General features: G+C 39.9%; 3 protein-coding genes across 4 annotated transcripts; 2 read left to right on the forward strand and 1 right to left on the reverse strand.

Annotated features, from left to right (window-relative positions):
• The first annotated feature begins 250 nt into the window (after nt 1-250).
• afg2b (AFG2 AAA ATPase homolog B) lies at nt 251-6,818 on the forward strand. Its single transcript, XM_010777786.1, has 11 exons — nt 251-379; nt 569-1,180; nt 1,252-1,437; nt 2,914-3,198; nt 3,279-3,464; nt 4,658-4,816; nt 4,932-5,141; nt 5,233-5,460; nt 6,057-6,191; nt 6,277-6,402; nt 6,516-6,818. The coding sequence occupies exons 2-11, from the start codon at nt 590-592 to the stop codon at nt 6,651-6,653; spliced, it is 2,244 nt and encodes a 747-aa protein (XP_010776088.1). The 5' UTR covers nt 251-379; nt 569-589; the 3' UTR covers nt 6,654-6,818.
• A 99-nt stretch (nt 6,819-6,917) lies between these two features.
• On the forward strand, nt 6,918-9,015 carry cunh15orf48 (chromosome unknown C15orf48 homolog). Of its 2 annotated transcripts, none has more exons than XM_010777788.1 (5): nt 6,918-7,055; nt 7,133-7,219; nt 7,319-7,407; nt 7,708-7,768; nt 8,107-9,015. In XM_010777788.1, exons 2-5 carry the CDS (start codon nt 7,181-7,183, stop codon nt 8,173-8,175), a joined length of 258 nt encoding a protein of 85 aa, XP_010776090.1. In that variant the 5' UTR covers nt 6,918-7,055; nt 7,133-7,180; the 3' UTR covers nt 8,176-9,015. The 2 variants fall into 2 exon arrangements, with proteins under 2 accessions (XP_010776090.1, XP_010776089.1); XM_010777787.1 differs by having other exon boundaries at nt 7,160-7,219.
• A 3,952-nt stretch (nt 9,016-12,967) lies between these two features.
• Nucleotides 12,968-18,145, reverse strand: slc30a4 (solute carrier family 30 member 4; the record flags this gene model as incomplete). Its single annotated transcript, XM_010777789.1, has 6 exons — nt 12,968-13,970; nt 15,812-15,946; nt 16,039-16,144; nt 16,541-16,766; nt 17,038-17,191; nt 18,058-18,145. Coding segments are annotated over 6 exons (864 nt in total), but the record flags the coding sequence as incomplete, so codon positions are not given.
• Between the last annotated feature and the right edge of the window lie 3 nt (nt 18,146-18,148).

Here is an 18,148-nt window from a genome sequence, read left to right on the forward strand (position 1 = left end):
AACAGACTGAAAAAAACCAAAGACACAAAAGGATGAAAGCTTCCAAAAATGTCACCCTGAAAAACGTATAACTTAAGTGAGGGTAGCTAGCCTACACATTAAGTATTTGTGTTATTTGACAGTATTAAGTGGTAATGGTTACAACAACTTGACTCAATATGTTTCCTTTTTAAATAAATAACAATATTAAGTTTAATTTTTGAAGCGGAAGACAGCTATTCCGCAGTTTCGCGCAGGGTAACGTTTTTGTTGGCCATCATTTTTTAAAACACCACATGGGTTTTGTAAACATTGTACGGTCTGTGTCAGGGATGTATCAGCAACACTGTTAACGCCGATATCATTTTTGCCATCATTTCGTAGTGCCACACATTCTCTGGTATGTAACTAACTAACAGTATTTAAAAGCACACACGCAGCGAGCTTAAGAATGAGGTTGTAGCTAACAGCTAGTAGCATACGTAACCTAGCTAAAGTTTAAACGTGTGGCACTATCTCCATTCCTGCGTGTGTCACTGTGATACAGAAGTAACGTTTTCTGATTGCCTTTCTTTTTTTTTCCTGTCAGCGAGGCTGCTGTTGGACACTAATGTCTCTGAGGCTGCTGTCAGTGGATCCATCGGACCGGGGCTCTCAGAGATGCAGGCTGGGTCCAGGCTTGATGTCAGCGCTGGGTCTGGGTCTGGGCTCCCCGCTGCTAGTCTCTGTTCCCGGGGGGAGCTGCCTGTGCACCGCCTGGCCCCGGGCTGACCTGGCAGAAGGCTTCCTGCAGATGGACCTCAAATGTTCCTCTCCAAATCTGATCTTTTACCCACCCTCTCAGCTCTGCCTGGACCCTGGCCAGCTCACACCTGTGCCCTGCCCCAAACTGAAACATGTGAAGATAACTGTGGTGGTCCAGAGTGTTGACTTTAAGAAACACACACCTCCCCGCCTTGTTCACGAGCTTGTGAAAGACATGCTGAAAGGGGTGTATGTCCACAACAAGCATGTGATAAACCTAATGGATTTTGACACAGAGATTCGATATGTTGTTATCGAAAGCATCGATCTGGAGTCTTCCAGTGCTGGATTGATCACCTCCAAAACTGGTTTGGAGATAACTGGCATCCAGACGGTCCGGCATTACTGGAGTCACTTGCAGGGCCATCATACTGTCCCAGTGGGGGGTCTGGATGAGGTCAGCATACATTTCATGTGATGACATCATTGTTGTGTTTCACCTCCTACATATGTTTCACTGTATTGTAGGTGAGTGCCTCCCTGAAAGAGATGCTGCAGCTGCCCCTGCTCTATCCGGCCACCCTGAACTCTCTCGGGGTGTCCTGTCCCAGAGGTGTACTCCTCCAGGGGCCTCCGGGTGTGGGCAAGACCCTGCTGGTCCGCAAAGTGGTGGGGGAAGTGGGAGCCAGCCTGGTTGTGGTCAGAGGGCCAGAGGTAACATACTATCAATGACATTCTAACACATGCTCTGTGTTTACATTAAGTTATTGTGTTCAATTCTTTAAAGCTCTATTTCTAGTTACCTGCAGCACAATTCAGACCTGTGACTCTGGGAAGAAATATTTTAGAAAAGTCTTTAATAAAAAAAATCTAAAAACTAATGAAAATGCAGATATCTTCTTATGGAAAAATAATGCCAACCCACCTCTCCAGTTATACATCTCCTTGACAGAAATCATCCACAACGTTTTAAACTATTATAGTAAAGAATGTTGCTAAAAAAATACTTAATTCTCAAGCCAAAAAGGCCAAATTACAAAGCAGCGTTCTTTCAAATTAAAATAAAATATTTTTGAATTATATGTTACAAGGAATTGTTCCTGTCAATGTTATTGTACATTTTAGATAATAGATTGTGATAATACTTTTAACCAATAAAGATTCAAATGATCCAAACTGAGATTACACTTCAAAATAAACTCACTTACCTATATACAGTGGCGGCTGGTGGAAAATATGTGTGTTTGTGTGTGTGTCATACTTGCCAACTCTCCCAATTTTCGCGGGAAACTCCCGCATTTCTCCCGATTTCTGACAAAATCAGATTTACTCACGACTGTTTCCACTCAGACTTTAATACAGCTACTCCATTGTTTTGTTTCCATGGTAGCGTGTCTCTTTAGCAGCGCGCAACTCAAAATCTGAGAGGGTGAGGAAGATGAAAACTGAACAAGAATCGACAACTCGACCCTCTGCTCACTCCTTTCCTGGTACAGGTCCAGCCCACACATATGCTCAATGGTGCTACAGGCATTGCCCTTACAACTACAATAAGCATGTAAATGTTAATCTACAGCTCCAGCGATCCACTAGCACCGGAGTCTCCACCTGCAGACGCAGCCATCCTTGACAACTACTGTAGCGTCACCTTGGATACGAGTCCAAACAACTCACAGACACAAAGGCCAGGGCGCTGACAGGGCGCCCTTTGAGCCTCAGATCTGATGACGCTGATTGGCTGAAATTATGTTTCGGCGGCATAGTTTACAGATAGCAACAGTCAGCTTGTTGGCTGCTGCTGCAATGGTTAAGGGCTCCTTTCTTACCGCCCGGACGAGAGAGAGTAATGATACACGCTGCGGCCAGGCAGGAAACATGTGACTTATCAGTAACTTTAGACATCGTAAAACTAATTTAAACGAGATTTTATTGTAGATTATACATTTTACTGATACCAACTATATAATATTTACCTCGTTCATTAAAAATAAAAAATAAAAATAATAATTACATATATATTTTTATTTATTTTTAATTTTTAATGACAATCAAACATGTGGGAAGAGGGGGGGCGGCGCCCCTATGGGCCGGCCGCCACTGCCTATATATATATTTTGTAAAGCATTGTGAATGTGTTGCATTAATACATATTGTTCTTCTTCTAATGTGTTTATCTAATATTGATTGCAGGTGGTGGGATCGCATCCGGGGGAGAGTGAGGAGAAGTTGCGAGCTGTGTTTGAGCGGGCTCGATCAGCAGCTGAAGAGGGTCCGTGTGTGCTGTTCCTGGATGAGTTGGACTCTCTGTGTCCGAAGAGGACCGGCTCGTCGGCTCCGGAGAACCGGCTGGTGGCTCAGCTCCTCACACTGATGGACGGGATGAACCAATCGGATCGCTTCCTCATCATCGGAGCCACTAACCGCCCGGACAGCTTGGACCCGGCCCTGCGCAGGCCTGGAAGATTTGACAGAGAGGTGCAGATGATAATATACTCGACCTGATACAGCATTATAAATGTAAATTGAGGTTCTAAATGTGTACATCTTTCCTCCAGGTCATCATTGGAGCTCCCACCCCGCAGCAGAGAAAGGCCATCTTGTCCGTTCTGAGTGCGAGGATGCCTGTGAGTCCCAGTGTGGACATGACAGAGCTCGCTCAGAGAACTACAGGCTACGTCGGAGCGGACCTCAGCGCCCTGTGCAGAGAGGCTGCCATGCATGCTATACGAGAAAACTCAAAGGTACTTTATAATTGTATTTGTATTTAGTCAGGCATCATTGATATTAAAATTGTGTAAGTAGGGCCTGAGATAAAAAAAAACAGAGACAACACAACTCTTTGTTTGCAGTTAATTCTATTTAAAAGATTCATGCATTAGTGCAGTGTTTCTCAAACCTTTTCATACCAAGGACCACTTAACCAATAAAAAAATACTCGCGGACCACCTAACTCCACAAATATCCAAAATCACATCGTTTTTTCTTTTTTAACAGATTACAAATCGCCTGAAAATGGTACAAACAAGTGGCAACATGTGTGATGAAGGTGTTGCGCTGGGCTATATCATGCAATCGAAAGTGAAACTTAATCTCGCTCCATTGCGGAGATATTCCCGTGAGAGTACGGAAAACCTAAATTTATTTATTTATTTCAAATGGGAAATGTTACCAATATACTCACGGACCACTAGGGGGCGCTCACGGACCACCAGTGGTCTGCAGACCACACTTTGAGAAGCACTGCTTAGTGTATACATTTGGGATATCTAATGTTAAGTAGTTTCTGTATAGTAGACTTTGTTTGCTATATTTTATTGAAAGAAGAGCTTTGAGGTAGTTTGGAAGCTTCAACAGTAGCGCTTAATAGATGAATAACTATGATGGCTTTTCCATATTAGAACCATACATTTGTTTGATACAGAGAATAATGACGCAGCATTGTTATACAGTGTGCCTGAAATGTGTCTTGAATGACTTGTAATCATATTTAATTGTTTCACTCATTTTATTTTATATATAAGGCTGAACAGGAAACAATATTTTAGGCCCACTACAGTGCAAATTGATAATAAAGTTGACTTTCACTTTGACTGAAATATGGTAATGGTACTTTATGAACCTTAAATTGCTTTTGCACAGTCATCCTATATGTACCCAGGAGGACTCTTTTGACAGAAGAAAGAGAAGAAGAACATCTCCATACCGCTCAATCTGTACAGAATTTGGTAAAACCGCGTTCTCCTTCTCGCGCGCCAAATTAGTTTACCTAAATTAAAAGTAAAGTAGAATTGATAATGATACAGATTATCATGGTTAAATAATATATATTGCATTTAGCTGTATATGAGTGCTTAAAAATGCTTTAAACCCTCTATTGCGTTAAAGACATGTATGACCTTTCTGAATTGTTTTGCTTTGTTAATATTGTCTGTAGAGTTCAGGAGAGCAGGTGGTGGGGATGCAGCACTTCCAGGAGGCCCTGAAGGCGGTGGGGCCCTCCTGCCTACGGGGCAGCCTTGGCAGGACGGAGCTGTGTCCGCTGTCCTGGGATCAGATAGGAGGCCTGGATGAGGTCAAACTCAAAATAAAACAGGTAAATAAACGCCTGATTTCTTTCAACACAAAACACAAAGCGCTTGACTGGTAAAGGAAAATATCTGTCATTGTAATTCCCTCCCTCTCTACTCTCTCGTGTCTGAACCTCAAAGAGTATCGAGTGGCCGATGTTATACCCAGAGGCGTTTGTTCGCCTGGGTCTGTGTCGGCCCCGCGGCGTTCTGCTCTACGGACCTCCAGGCTGTGCGAAGACCACGCTGGTGAAGGCTGCAGCGGGCTCCACTCACTGTGCCTTCCTGTCAGTCGGTGGTGCTGACCTCTACTCTCCGTATGTGGGAGACTCAGAGAAGGCTTTGGCGCAGGTACTTTCTTTTTCCAGTCTGTAAATCCCCAGCTGTATTTGTATCCTCATGATTCACCCCTTAACACCTGCACCTGGCTGCCCACACACAGCTGTTCCGCCAGGCCCGGGCCTGTGCGCCCTGTATCCTGTTCCTTGATGAGATCGACTCTCTGATTGGCTCACGGTCCAACAATCAGACACCGAACAGCGTACAGACCCGCCTCCTGTCCGTGCTCCTCAATGAGATGGATGGGATTGGGCTGAAGACGCTGGAGAGGAGAGGGACGGAGAAGATCCTCCAGGCGGAGGGTGCGGAGGAGAATAGCACGCAGAAACAGGTCCGATATCATCGAGGCTTTTACTCCTCCTTCTGTTGCTCAAATACACAACATTTTATTTTCTGACACAAGAGGTCTTTCAATAAAAAAGAATAAGAAAATTGAGTTTGAAGTCATCAATTGCTGTCATGTTCTCCCAGTTAGGATTCGTTCATTGTTCATAGCTCAGTTTAATATTTCACTAACGCTGTTTGCTTACATTTGCTCAGCTTGTATCTTTCATAACCTCAGGTCGACCCGTCCAATGATTAAAATCCTTAATCTGTTTCAAATATATAGTCCGTACGACCGAATGTGTCTCACTAAAATGCTTCAAACTGGATAAAAGGTCAAAAACAACCACCAGCCTGATGCATGCTTCAAAGGGGATACAGGACAATTACAGGCAATTTGACCTTTGACCTTTGAGTTGATTACAATTACCAATTTCTCTAGATTTGAAACTTGTTGAAAACATTTTATATAATGTATTATACAAAATATAGTTCTGGTTGTTTTTACACATGTAAAAGCAGAAATGTTACATATTTATAATATTCAGTATGAGGTGATTTAGTAAACACTTGATCCTAAAAGCTGTTTTTGCTCTTTGACAGTTGGAGTGCCAGGAAGTGTGCAACAAAGAGGTGATGGTTGTCGCGGCGACAAACAGACCTGACTGCTTAGACAGCGCCCTCCTCAGACCTGGCAGGCTGGATCAGATCATCTATGTCCCTCCACCTGACCATCAGGTGAGTTATTGTCTAAACAGGGAATAACTAGTTTTGGTACAACAGTTACTTAATCTTTAACTAACCTCACATTGTCTGTCTCCAGGCTCGTCTGTGCATCCTGAGGGTGTGCACACAGTCGATGCCTGTGTGTGCTGACGTGTGTTTGGAGGAGCTGGCTGCAAAGACAGAACTTTACTCTGGAGCTGACTTGGAAAATCTGTGTAAAGAGGTAATGTGGACACCTTCATTATTCTAAAATACAAAATGTAATCATGGTCCAAAGTGTTAACACGGATAAACCGATAGAGGAAGAATGACTGAAAACTGTTTTTGTTTTCCCAGGCTGCTCTGTTGGCGCTACAAGAGGAGAACATGGAGGCTTCTACCATCAAACACACATACTTCCTGCGGTCCCTCGGCCACATGAGGCCCTCTCTCACTGCACAGCAGATTCAGTCATATCAAAAACATCCCAGATGACAAGTCACTATTTCCTCTGCATTGATACAAAGTATTATTAAAGAGATGGATATACATTTGCAATAAAATAAGTCAAACTTGAACTTTGGGAGTATTTGGAAGTATTTTTTTACCGACAGGCACTCAAAATGCAAAAATATTTGAGATCTGCACAAAAAGATACCCACCAGCCATTGACTTTCGGTTCTCAATGTGGCCACTAGGGGGTACTGTTCCCTCATAATATATTGATCATCAGTAAATTCAATACGTTGACGGATTGGACTCCACTTGTGCATTTCAGAGCAGGAAGCTCTGTCTGTCTACGTGCCTTTCACCTCGTACAACCTCTCATCCAGCCTACATCAGCCGGGCTCACAGGATGCTGCGCTAAAGACATCAGAGACTTCTCAGCAACAACAGGTGAGACTTTCCACACAGTTGCCTCTTCAACATATACACTTTAGTTTACTGAATTGACTTTAAGCTTCATTTTAAAGTGGAAATATTAAACAATTCCTTTTTAGGTATTTGAGAAATCAGAAAAAATGGTTGGATTTTTCCAAATGTTGAGAAAGAAAAAGGAGGTGAGATGGTCTTTACTATCTTAAGTGATTTTGTATTGTGGGTATTGGATTTGTAATATTATGATTCAACAAAAAAATTTATGTTTTCCTGTATTTCAGCTGATCCCTCTGATAGGTTTCATGGCTTTTGCTGCAGCAGGAGCCACCTCGGCTGCTGTCTACTTTCTCTTTACTAAAACTGATGTTATGTGAGTGTCGCTTTCATTTTCTGAATTATTATCCATTCTGTACCCAGGCTTTACCCAGGTTCGAATTCGGCCTTGAACCATGTACGCATGTCATCCCCCCTGTCTCCCCCTTTCAACCCTGTCATCTCCGATAAAGGCTAATCTGGCCCAACAAACCTTTTAAAAAAATATATATATATTAAGGGCTTTACATTTCACTTAACTTTTTAATGTTTTTATTCTTAGATCATACTTAAATATCAGCGTCTGACATATAATCAATACTTAATGATGATGCAGCATTTCCTTCACTCTTTTTAGTCTGAATAGGAGCAGAAATCCAGAACCATGGGAGCGAGTGGACCCATCAAAATCCCAAAAGGTAATCCATAATATACCAGATATTAAAAAGCATTTTATAATGTGTATTTTATATATTGTTTCACAAGGTTTAAATGGTTGTAGTTAACCCTTATTTATTATTTCTGGCACGTAAGACAAGCATGATCTTCCAACTTGCATCTAAAAACTGCTGAGTCACTGAGGAAGGAATGTTATCAAACTAGTACCAGCCTGCTTTTGCATCAGATTAAGGTTTATGTTTTCACACATGTTGAATCACGCTGAAGCCACTAATGGGATTGTTGCCGCTTTGAGCTGATATAAAACTTGCAGTCGGTCAGGTCAAGCCTAATTATGGTTTCTGACATTTTGCTGCAGCTCATCACCATCAATCAGCAGTGGAAACCAGTGAAGGAACTGGAGTATGTGAAGAGCCTGACTAAGTAAAAAGAAAAGAGGATGAAGCATCTTCTAGAAATATCCACAGTCTGACCAGCTGCCTGCACCCCATCAGTCTAACAGAATCCTTTCTGCACAAACTAGGATACTTTGACACTCAGTGTGCGGAAATGCTTCTGCTCCACTGGTGGGGTTTCACCCGGCTCTGTGGTGACCCAGCCCGAGGACACCCATCCACAACAGTAGACAAATATAACAAATACTCATACTGCCATTGAAATATAAAAAAAAGAATTTCACTTTGGGTTTCTGTGATTGCATCTAGAAGCCACATTAACATTAAATAAGCTGTGTTGTTCAATTGCTTTCAAAGTTGATGTACTATTGTTTCTACTTGTGACCCAAATGGTAACGAATAATATAATATTGTACTAATACGTAGTGTACTGTGTATGTGCATTGTGTACGTGTTAAACTTTCGGTGTTGCTTTTGTTGTTAAAAGCTCTATAAAAAAAAACATTTATACAGGATAAACATGTCTTCAGCCTTTTCTTAACCCTTTTTAATTGAATGAAAACTCTTCATGTTTATTTCACAAGCTTCGATGTCATGTGACCCCATGTGACCTCCAAATCAATGCAGCACTGTACACGTAGGATACACCTCTTTATTAAACGTTTATCTGATTATACGATGTGAAAGTTTTAAAAGAAAATAAAAAAAACTTCTGGATGTTCATACAATAAATAAACTGAAGGTGGAATAAAATAAAATGTAACATTTGTTCAGATACGATGTTGCATTGATTTGGGGTCATTGTTTCAGATGACTTAAAAGCTGTTAAAAGACTCAAATTATCTTCTATTAAACATATTTTTGAAAAATAAATTCATGACATATCAGTAAATCTAAAGTGTTCCACATAAGACACACATACTCAGAGTTTGAGTCTGAAGACCCCAGTAAATGTCTGTTTTATATGGGGCATTCTACCGAATTGATGCAAAGTGCGGTCCCACAACAAGAAAAACTATTTAATAAAACAATTAAGTATTCAGACATAGACATTTACTAAGAATATGTCATGGTCTATTTAAACATAAGGCATTCAATTATATAGTGATAAGCTTAATATATACAAAAACATAATTTATAATTTCATGTTCTGTAAATAACACTTTATTTTGTTGAATGGTGTATTTAGAAGATCTTTATGATTACATTCAAACAGAAGTTGGAATATTTAGATTTATTGTGGGTTTAATTTTTTAATAAAAGAACTATACTCAAAAAATCATGTCCCCAGTCACTACCGAAACAAAAGGGGTTTTAGTCCAATGGCTGAGCCTGGTTTTTAGCCACACCCCTGCATTTTTGACAGTGACACTTCATCCCTGTCCCTCATGGCTGAATGGCCAGTAGCTATATCCCATACTTTTGATATAAATCTGTTCCAAAATCTGAAAATTGACGTGTAACCTTAAGAATCTTCAATTAAGTAAACTCCTTTTTCTGCGATTTATGACAAGTATTAGGTTCTCGCTCGCCGCTCACCACCTCTTCCAAAATGTGTAACTGCTGCCATGTAGTTGCTAGCTTATTTAGTTATGGCTTAATTTTAGCTAGAATCGTCACGACCCAACAACATCATACGGTTACGTTTCGGTAATTGACATGATCGTTTCGGTAGTGACAAAATGGAATGGTAAACTGGTAAATCCCATAGTTTTGAAATAAATGTGTTTTAAAGTCTGAAAATCAGTGTGTTACTTTAAAGGTCTCCTATTATACCATTGTTAGGCATATATTATAGCAGGTCTCAGATATATAAAAAACATGTCTATTAAGTGTTTTGCTCAAAATACCAAACAGATCATGCATTCTATCCTCATTCCCCTCTATTTCAGCATGTTACTAAGTGCTGATTCTGCGTCAGTATACTTCAAACATTCACACTTCAACATAAGGCATGTTATGAGTTAAGATTAAGCAATAAGGTTGAGGGAATATGAAACAACCTTTAGAACAAAATACTGTGGTCACTACCGAAACACTGGATGTTTTGTAAAAAGTAAAGTATTGAGTTATCAACTAAAATGATATGATACTGATTGGTTTAATGTATGTTCAATTTCAACAATCATCAACTCTGGAATCAATATGACCAGTATTATGCATTTTACAAAGAAAGTTTGCATTATGATTTTTATGAATTGTATAAATTGAACTTTGAAACATGATTACAAATTACATTGCATTGATTTACTTGTGAAAACCCTCAATAAATATTTGTTTGAATACTATTTAGAGAAGGGAAGGTAAAACAATCTTAATAGGTTAATATAATACTTTTTTACTACAGTGTATGTACTATGTTTCGGTAGTGACCATTTTTGGTAGAGGAAGAACATTCCAATACAGTCTGAAAATATAAAAATGCACGGTTCTTTTAATAGATATGTGTAATTTAGATATGGTACAAAATATATATGGACAAAGTTTTGGGGAAAAAACATACAAAATTTCAAAAACTATTCCAACCTGACTTTGCACCAATTCGGTAGAATGGCCCATATATAAAACTGACGTCATGCAGTCATAATTTCATTTTCAGCAAGAAAGCCGCATATTTCCCCAAATGTTGTTCTATAAAATGATGAACATTAAGGAGAAACACATGTGCTTGTGGCCAAGTGCTTTGATAGGCTGGAGAAGTCAAAATGAATTGAGAAATTGACACAATGATGATTTTTTGTCTTTCCATGCAATTTGTGACATTGAGAAAGGTTAGAAACAGCTTGTAAATGGACCTGTAGGTTGGTTTATTGATTGAATTTAATTGAAGGTTAATCATCAACTAACTACCATAGTGGGGTAAAACCCAATACAGCCTGAAAGCTCTATTTCCTCCAGAAATGTCAGATCTGTTTGGTCATCGGCCGTTTACATGGTCAACAATAACCTATGAAACTCCACCTTGTAAAACTTGTTTAACAGTTTTTCATTCTTTAATTGCCAGACGCCGGGGGCTTTGAATGTCGTTTGCAGACGAGGAAATGGTGAGATGTTGCCTGCTAGGGCAGCTGTAAAGTAATTACTGCCATCCACACGATAGGCAAAGGCACTCAGCTGATTATTTTATGGCTGCGGGGGCATTCAACCCTATCATTGAGTTTTGTAATAAGAGCCAATCCTCTTAATGTCCATCTCCTATCTCAGAAGAGAGCCATCCTACAGTGTCTGACTAAACTGTACTCTCTGGCTAGCAAAGCTCACTGGACTGATTTAATCAATTATTAAACTATAAACAAAAGGTGTGACCAGAGGGAGAAATGAAAGGCATGGCTATTGTTTCTTGATCCGTTTGGCGTGCCTATTTGATCAGGAAAAACTTGGTATTTGGTTTCACTTACATGGAAGTTTTGGTTGTACATGAATATGTCATCGAGGGTGTTTCCCATTTTCTTACATTTACTTCCTCTTCAGTTAACGTAACATTCCCTCCCAATATGTTTTTAATATGATGTTAAAAGCTATGTCTCCCAGTCACATTTCATAGCTTTAGCCTATGTTAAGAAGAGGTACTGTGGAAGAGTGTTGTCTTGTTATTGAGGACATTATCAGTGCCCTTGTTACATGTAGTCAAATAAACAGTAAGGGAAGAGAGAGAGGGGGGGAGACATTCATTTCAGCTATCAAGCTATGTGCAACTGACAAGTTATTAAGGGAAACAATGACCAAAGAGGAAGGATATATTATGCTTGGCTGGAATTTGTGTACGTGACTCAATCGCAGTCATGACACCACAGACCATGTGACCAGCAGTAAAGCAGGTAGTGGCTCCCACAGAGCAAGTGAAGTGAGAGATGCAAATCTGCTTTGTCATCTAGTGGTGCATTGCTATGATAATACTCCATTTTGACCTGCACGTTGCTTCTTAAACTGGTTCAGACACTAGTGGCTGCAGATGCTCATGAAGGCCGTTTATGGGTTTCTCAGGAAGGCAGGGCAGTCGGTGGATGCTGTAAATAATTAGCTCTGCTGCAATACAAACACAAGAGTCACCCGCCTGTGGTTACCTGGAAACTGAGACACTCCTAGTTCACTTGTGTAGTCAATAACGAACATTTGATTAGTTTAGTTTGAAATAAAACATTATTTTGTGTGCAAATCCATAAGCAGTTAATGTCTAATGCCTAATGACTCGTATTTGTTTGCCAATTGAGTCTTAAATAGGCCAATTGACCAAATTTCAGTCATGTATTTATTTTTTACATACATTTTTATAAATTAAAAAGGCTCTATTCCTAACCAGAAGGACCTTAAATTATGATTGCAGTGTTACAAGAACTTAAAACAAGATTTCAAAGCAGTTTCATCAGGTGAAGAACAAAAACTGTGTGTGTGTGTGTGTGTGTGTGTGTGTGTGTGCCTAAAGTCTAGCCCTCATGCTCACTATCATTTAAGGGGTTAAATAGAGTTTAATGTGTATGCATGTTATCTTATCAAATGTCCAGAATGTCTCAATTTTGTGGGTTGATGGTAGAAGCACACCACCTAGTGTTCAAAAGTGACAGCAACATATCCTGCACACTGTGGTACGCAGTCAGCTGAATCTCAATTACCAATCTTGGATGTCTTTCCAATGTTTCAATTAAGTTTGTTTCTTAATTCAAAATAATATTTATAAGTACTTATTTGATTGAATTGGAAAACTATCAAGATTTGAGTCAAAGTATTTTTTGTGGATTGTTAAAATAAGTTGATAAATTGTGCCAAAAATGCCTTTCCATTTTCTTAGATGTGTTGTTAGAAAAAAAGAGGCACTGAGAGGCAAGCAGAAGATGAAATACTTTATTAGAAACAAAGGGTGATGCAGTTCCTGACTTCCGTCGATGATTCATTTTAGAGACTAGGAAAAGGTTTACAAAAAAACCCCGACAGTCTCTCAACACTGGAAACACTATAAATATTATCAGCGGGTGAAAACTGAAAAAACAGCCAATCAGAAATACTGGTTCACAAACCTGTCTGCATTAGTATACTGTCAGTTTAGGGAATACGAAGAAAATGAGTTTAGGAATTGAGGCTGAAACCATAACACTGTAGCATTAACCATTTTACAAAGTCAGTCACTCTTTGATTGTCAGTTGCGTGGTCGCCTAAATTTAGCTAAGAGCCATGCTAAAATAAAATGTCAGTTTTTAAGTGTTGATCAGACTGCTTTGATCATTTCTAAGGTTGATAAGTTGATGTGATGTCTGCCTAAGGGACACAATGATACAAGTTGTTTTTCCAAATGAACAGAAAATAAGGTACCTTTTCATTTGCAGACATCCTCAGTAAACAAATAAAATCAAGTCCTCACACCTAGAAACAAATCTGATGCTAAAACATCAGTGACAAATCAAACAATAAAATACAAAAAAGTTGAAATAGGCTTCAATGGTGAATTAAGGGCATTCATTTTTCTGAAAGCATCCAAGCTCTCAAAGCTGTGCGAGGTCCCCGGCGGCTGAAGTGATCCAACTATTGGAAATGTGCGCTTGCTTTCCTTTGGCACCAGTCTTTTTCTGTTTGCATGTACATACCGTTTACTGTGTCTCCCTCACAGCAGGCCTTCTGTCTCGGCTGTCCTGTGTCTTGAAGTGCTCCGTGGAAGTCACTGTTCAGAAGAGTCTCTTTCCCTAGGCACTGGACTGCAGGCAGTGTGTGCAGGTGCGCACAGGCCTCAGCCTGTGTGTCTGCACCTGCACCGTGCACCTGCCCAGGCCGTAGGTGTGGAGCAGCAGGTGGCGCGCCTTCGCCTGCACGTCCTCCCAGTTGCTGGCACTAGAGGGCGCTGTGAACACAAACATCAGAGTCAGAATACTTGTATTCATCCCACAGATGGGAAATGTACATTTGTTACAGCAAGTAAAGAGCCAAAGATAGCTTAATTATTCATTATATTATTAAGAAGCACGCACAAAAAAAAGTAGAAATGTCACAATTTACAAAACACACCTCCCGTACCAGTTCAAGTTTTGAGATATAGCAGGCAGGTGGAAGTATTAAAAGTTGAAGTATACAGTATATTGCACAGTTATTGACGGTGTATAAATAGGCGTTATAGTCTAGTCTTTGTTGTTATATGTGTGTGTGGGTCCAACAGGGGATGTGGTGTTTATGCATTTGAAATTAAATTAAACAAGTTACAGCATGTCCAAACAGATCATGTCCAAACAGAATATGTCCCAACAGATCATTTCACATGTCATAGCAGGAAAACACAGATAATTACTGCACACCAGGGCCAGTGTCAGGGCCCTGATGCAGGCCCACTGGGACTCATGTTTATGAACTGAACCATCGTTAAAGTCGTATTAAAGTCATGATTAAAACCTGTGCTATCAAAATGTATACCCACATACTAATTCAATAACTATATGACGGTTGTGTTAGTACCTTCCAGTTTCTACCAGTTAGTTTACAAAAAGAAACCTTGATCAATTTCTATCAACAAAAAATAACACAATACTAGCACTGAAAAACGTCTCTGCATATTAAATGTCACAAAATAAAATCCATGTTTTATAAGAATGTGCAGTTGTGTCCATGAAAAGCACACTCAAAACCTAGAAAGAAATCACATGTTATGTGTATTACCCCCTTTTTGAGTATGTGCGATGTGACACTTTTCAGTGTACCTTATAGTAGTGTTCAAACTCTTTCATGGACTAGAGCAGTCATTCTTATCAGACATACTCTCAATGTAAGCTCTGCCAGATGTGCTGCATGTGTTGAACTGCTCTGGAAAAGGTTAAACAGCTCTCTCAAGAAATAACATCTTCTATATTGTACGTTTTCACAATGTCACTCAAAGTTTATCACCCATTTTTACATTTTGTGATACAACAGCTTGAATTCAAACTGGATCAAAACAAGGACAATCGTATTCAAACAAATACGGATGCAATTTGAAAGCCAAGGGAAGAACTGGCAGTTAAGTTTCTTGTGAAACAACTGTGATGAAATGAGAACTAAAGTCCTGTGAAAAATAAACACAGGAACAAGTCTCAGCACATAATCCACACTTTGATCTTACTTTTACTTTAAAACAAAAACTGAAGCCAAATGCAAAAAGAATATATTTGCTCTTACAGGTCACTGACATTGAACAGATTGCCAAAGCAACACCGAAAACAACCTAAATCAAAGTGGTCAAGCCAAAAGTAGCTCTTCATGATCACTGACAAGCCATCAGAAACATAAGCAGAAAGACTTCAAGATGCCTTCACTGCCGTAGTATTTCTAGTCTTGACTTGGTTGATCAAATATGTACGTGTGCTATCTGTTCACTTTATTAGAGCTGAAAGAAGAAAGTGTATCTGCAAGTATTTTGATAGTTGATGAGTTTCTGTTAAAAAGTATCTATATTGATGCTGAAACATACATATTTAATATGTTCTGAAGCCCCTTGCATATGGACATATACCTTAAAAAACCTACAATGTAAGAAATGTTTTATGAAGCTTGTTAATAAATGAGTCATAATAAATCCCAAAACAACCTTTTTTGAGTGAAAACTAAAGAAATGGATATAAAATACTTATGATCCACATAATAGTTCTATATATTTAGAAACGTGATCCTTTCAACCTTCTTTCTTCTTGTCTGTACTGAGGGTATGTATCTACTCACCCAGCTGCAGATGCACTACAGCTGCAGTCTTGTCCGTGGTCAGTGCCCAGACGTTCAGCTCATCCACTGATTGGACGTCCTCCAGTTTCAGGAGGTCTTCTTTGATTCTCAGAGTGTCCAGATGCCTGGGAACACCTGAGGATGAAATAAACTCCTTAATGCACCTACGCCACTTTAAATACTCAACATCCTCTGAAGGCACAGCAGGACCACGGCCAGAGACGCACCCTCCAGCACGATGACTATTGTGTCTCGTATGATCCGGAACGTGGTGACGAGTACCAGGATGGAGAAGATGTAGGTGCAGATGGGGTCTGCCAACTTAAAATCCGGCTGTGAAGTCAGAGAGTTACATCGGATCGATTAAAATCAAAGTTTCATATGAATGCATGCTTAGCCATCCCTGTATTTAATATCACTTTAAATCGAAAGACCATCAATTAGTTTACAATTAGTGAATTTGTATGAAATAATTTATATATTTTCGTTTAATTAAATGCTTTTATACGTTTACAACTAACACTTGGTTTTAACAACACAATGGCTTTAAAGCTGTATGGTTCACACTGCCTTGGGAGTTCTCTGTTAAATAGGTGTCAACACTTAATTACCAGTTTTATTTTCAAAAAGTAACAGAATGACTTTGTTGGTACAATACCATTTTGTTTTACAATGGTTCTACAAGGTAAATACATGGTCAAATGGATGGATGAATGGATGGATGGGTACCTTGAAGCGGACGATGTAGGCCGCTATGAGCACCCCGATGCTCTGGACCAGATCTCCCAGAGCGTGGATGAAGGCCGCTCTGACAGCCAGGCTGCCCTGCTGCCTCTGCCCCCCCGACCCCCCTGACTGTGAGGCGGCTGCAGAGCCGTGAGAGTGACCATGGCCATGTGAGTGACCGTGGCCGTGAGAGTGACCGTGGCCACCTTGGTTTAACAAGAAACCCATTCTGTAAGACACAGAAGAAAACAAAAGAAAGAAAGAGGGCGTTTTTTTTAAGGCATTGGAGTTACACGTATGTTGTGTTTTTAACTAAGACAATGCTCTCAATGAGTTTAATCATTCACCTTCCAAATATGGTCAAATATTAAATACTGAGAATCATCAACTGGAGAGGTGATGACAGGACAGGACTTTGGGCCAATCTTAAGCTGACACTCATAGGCACGATTACAGCGTTGTCATATTGTGCACTCTTTAAAAAGTGACTTTTTACTTACATGAGGTTGACAGCCACGCCCACAGCTGCAGTGATGAGCATGACATCCCCATCTATGTCGAACTCTTGGTGTATCGTCCTCTGAACGGCCTCGTAGAGCAGTATGGCTGTCAGGATGTAGATGAGCACTACACTGAGGACTGCTGATACAACCTCTGGGGACGGAGAATAACGGTCAATTGTAGATACAGAGCATGTTTATTCCAAAAAACTAAGATACAGGACCAACATTTTTTATATTTGAAAGGTCCAATTTGTTTATACTAGAAATGATTTATGTTTAGCCTTCACCAATAACTGTCTCAACTGTATTTCACATGCTGTCTCCTATCAAATACACGTTTAGTAATGCCTCCTACAAGGATCCAGCTGGAACCCTGTCCTGTTCTTTATTTTAGAATAGACGACATTGTGTCTTTCATCTGTGACTGTCAAATTCTACTTGATTGGAAAATAATGTTTTCTGATCTACCGAGAATTCTTTCCACTCCTAAACACAGAGATACCCTTTTTGTATCAATTTAGTCCTTAATAAAAACAAAACAATAGTCATGGTATTCTACATATCAGAGATTAAGATTACAACAATTTGCAAAGCACAAAACCACTCACATTGAAAACCCTGATGGTAAACAACCTCAGAAGCTTTTCAGTACAGATGTAAACTCCCCTCTGACGTGTAGAGAGAGGATGTGAAGCAGTTTCTTCTTCAGTTGTGTTATAGATGTACAAATTCATCTGTCGATTGAATGTTTCTCATAACTCTGTCATTATGCTGCTTTCAAATCCGTGTCTCAGTGCTGTCTCAGTGCTGTACGATACCAGAAACATTGGTATAACTGCCTTTTTCATTTATATTTGAGTGTTCTATGTTTTTTTTGTTTTTTTTAAATGGACCAAGAGTCTCTTTAAATAAAGCTGACGATGATAGAGACTTAACTATTTCTAACACACAGAAGGGTTGATATGAGAGAGGAAGTGCAAAGAGGAAGTGAGAATGCTTCTGAGATCATAAACTCACCGAGACGATGCAGGCCGAAAGTAAATCTACTCGTGGGCGGTTTGGTGGAGAGCCAGAGGGCCAGCAGAGAAAACAGAATGCCCACCACGTC

Source organism: Notothenia coriiceps, unplaced genomic scaffold (genome assembly GCF_000735185.1).
Source record: "Notothenia coriiceps isolate Sejong01 unplaced genomic scaffold, NC01 NC01_scaffold00018619, whole genome shotgun sequence".
Classification (NCBI taxonomy): domain Eukaryota; kingdom Metazoa; phylum Chordata; class Actinopteri; order Perciformes; family Nototheniidae; genus Notothenia; species Notothenia coriiceps.

What these genes read in the sequence shown, in the direction of transcription:
- afg2b (XM_010777786.1), top strand. Translation starts at nt 590, where the DNA reads ATGTCTCTGAGGCTGCTGTCAGTGGATCCATCGGACCGGGGCTCTCAG. An exon ending in CTGGAAGATTTGACAGAGAG is followed by an intron (nt 3,199 to 3,278) that starts GTGCAGATGATA and finishes TCTTTCCTCCAG; the next exon opens with GTCATCATTGGAGCTCCCAC. An exon ending in AGAATAGCACGCAGAAACAG is followed by an intron (nt 5,461 to 6,056) that starts GTCCGATATCAT and finishes GCTCTTTGACAG; the next exon opens with TTGGAGTGCCAGGAAGTGTG.
- cunh15orf48 (XM_010777788.1), top strand. Translation starts at nt 7,181, where the DNA reads ATGGTTGGATTTTTCCAAATGTTGAGAAAGAAAAAGGAG. An exon ending in TTTACTAAAACTGATGTTAT is followed by an intron (nt 7,408 to 7,707) that starts GTGAGTGTCGCT and finishes CACTCTTTTTAG; the next exon opens with TCTGAATAGGAGCAGAAATC. An exon ending in ACCCATCAAAATCCCAAAAG is followed by an intron (nt 7,769 to 8,106) that starts GTAATCCATAAT and finishes ATTTTGCTGCAG; the next exon opens with CTCATCACCATCAATCAGCA.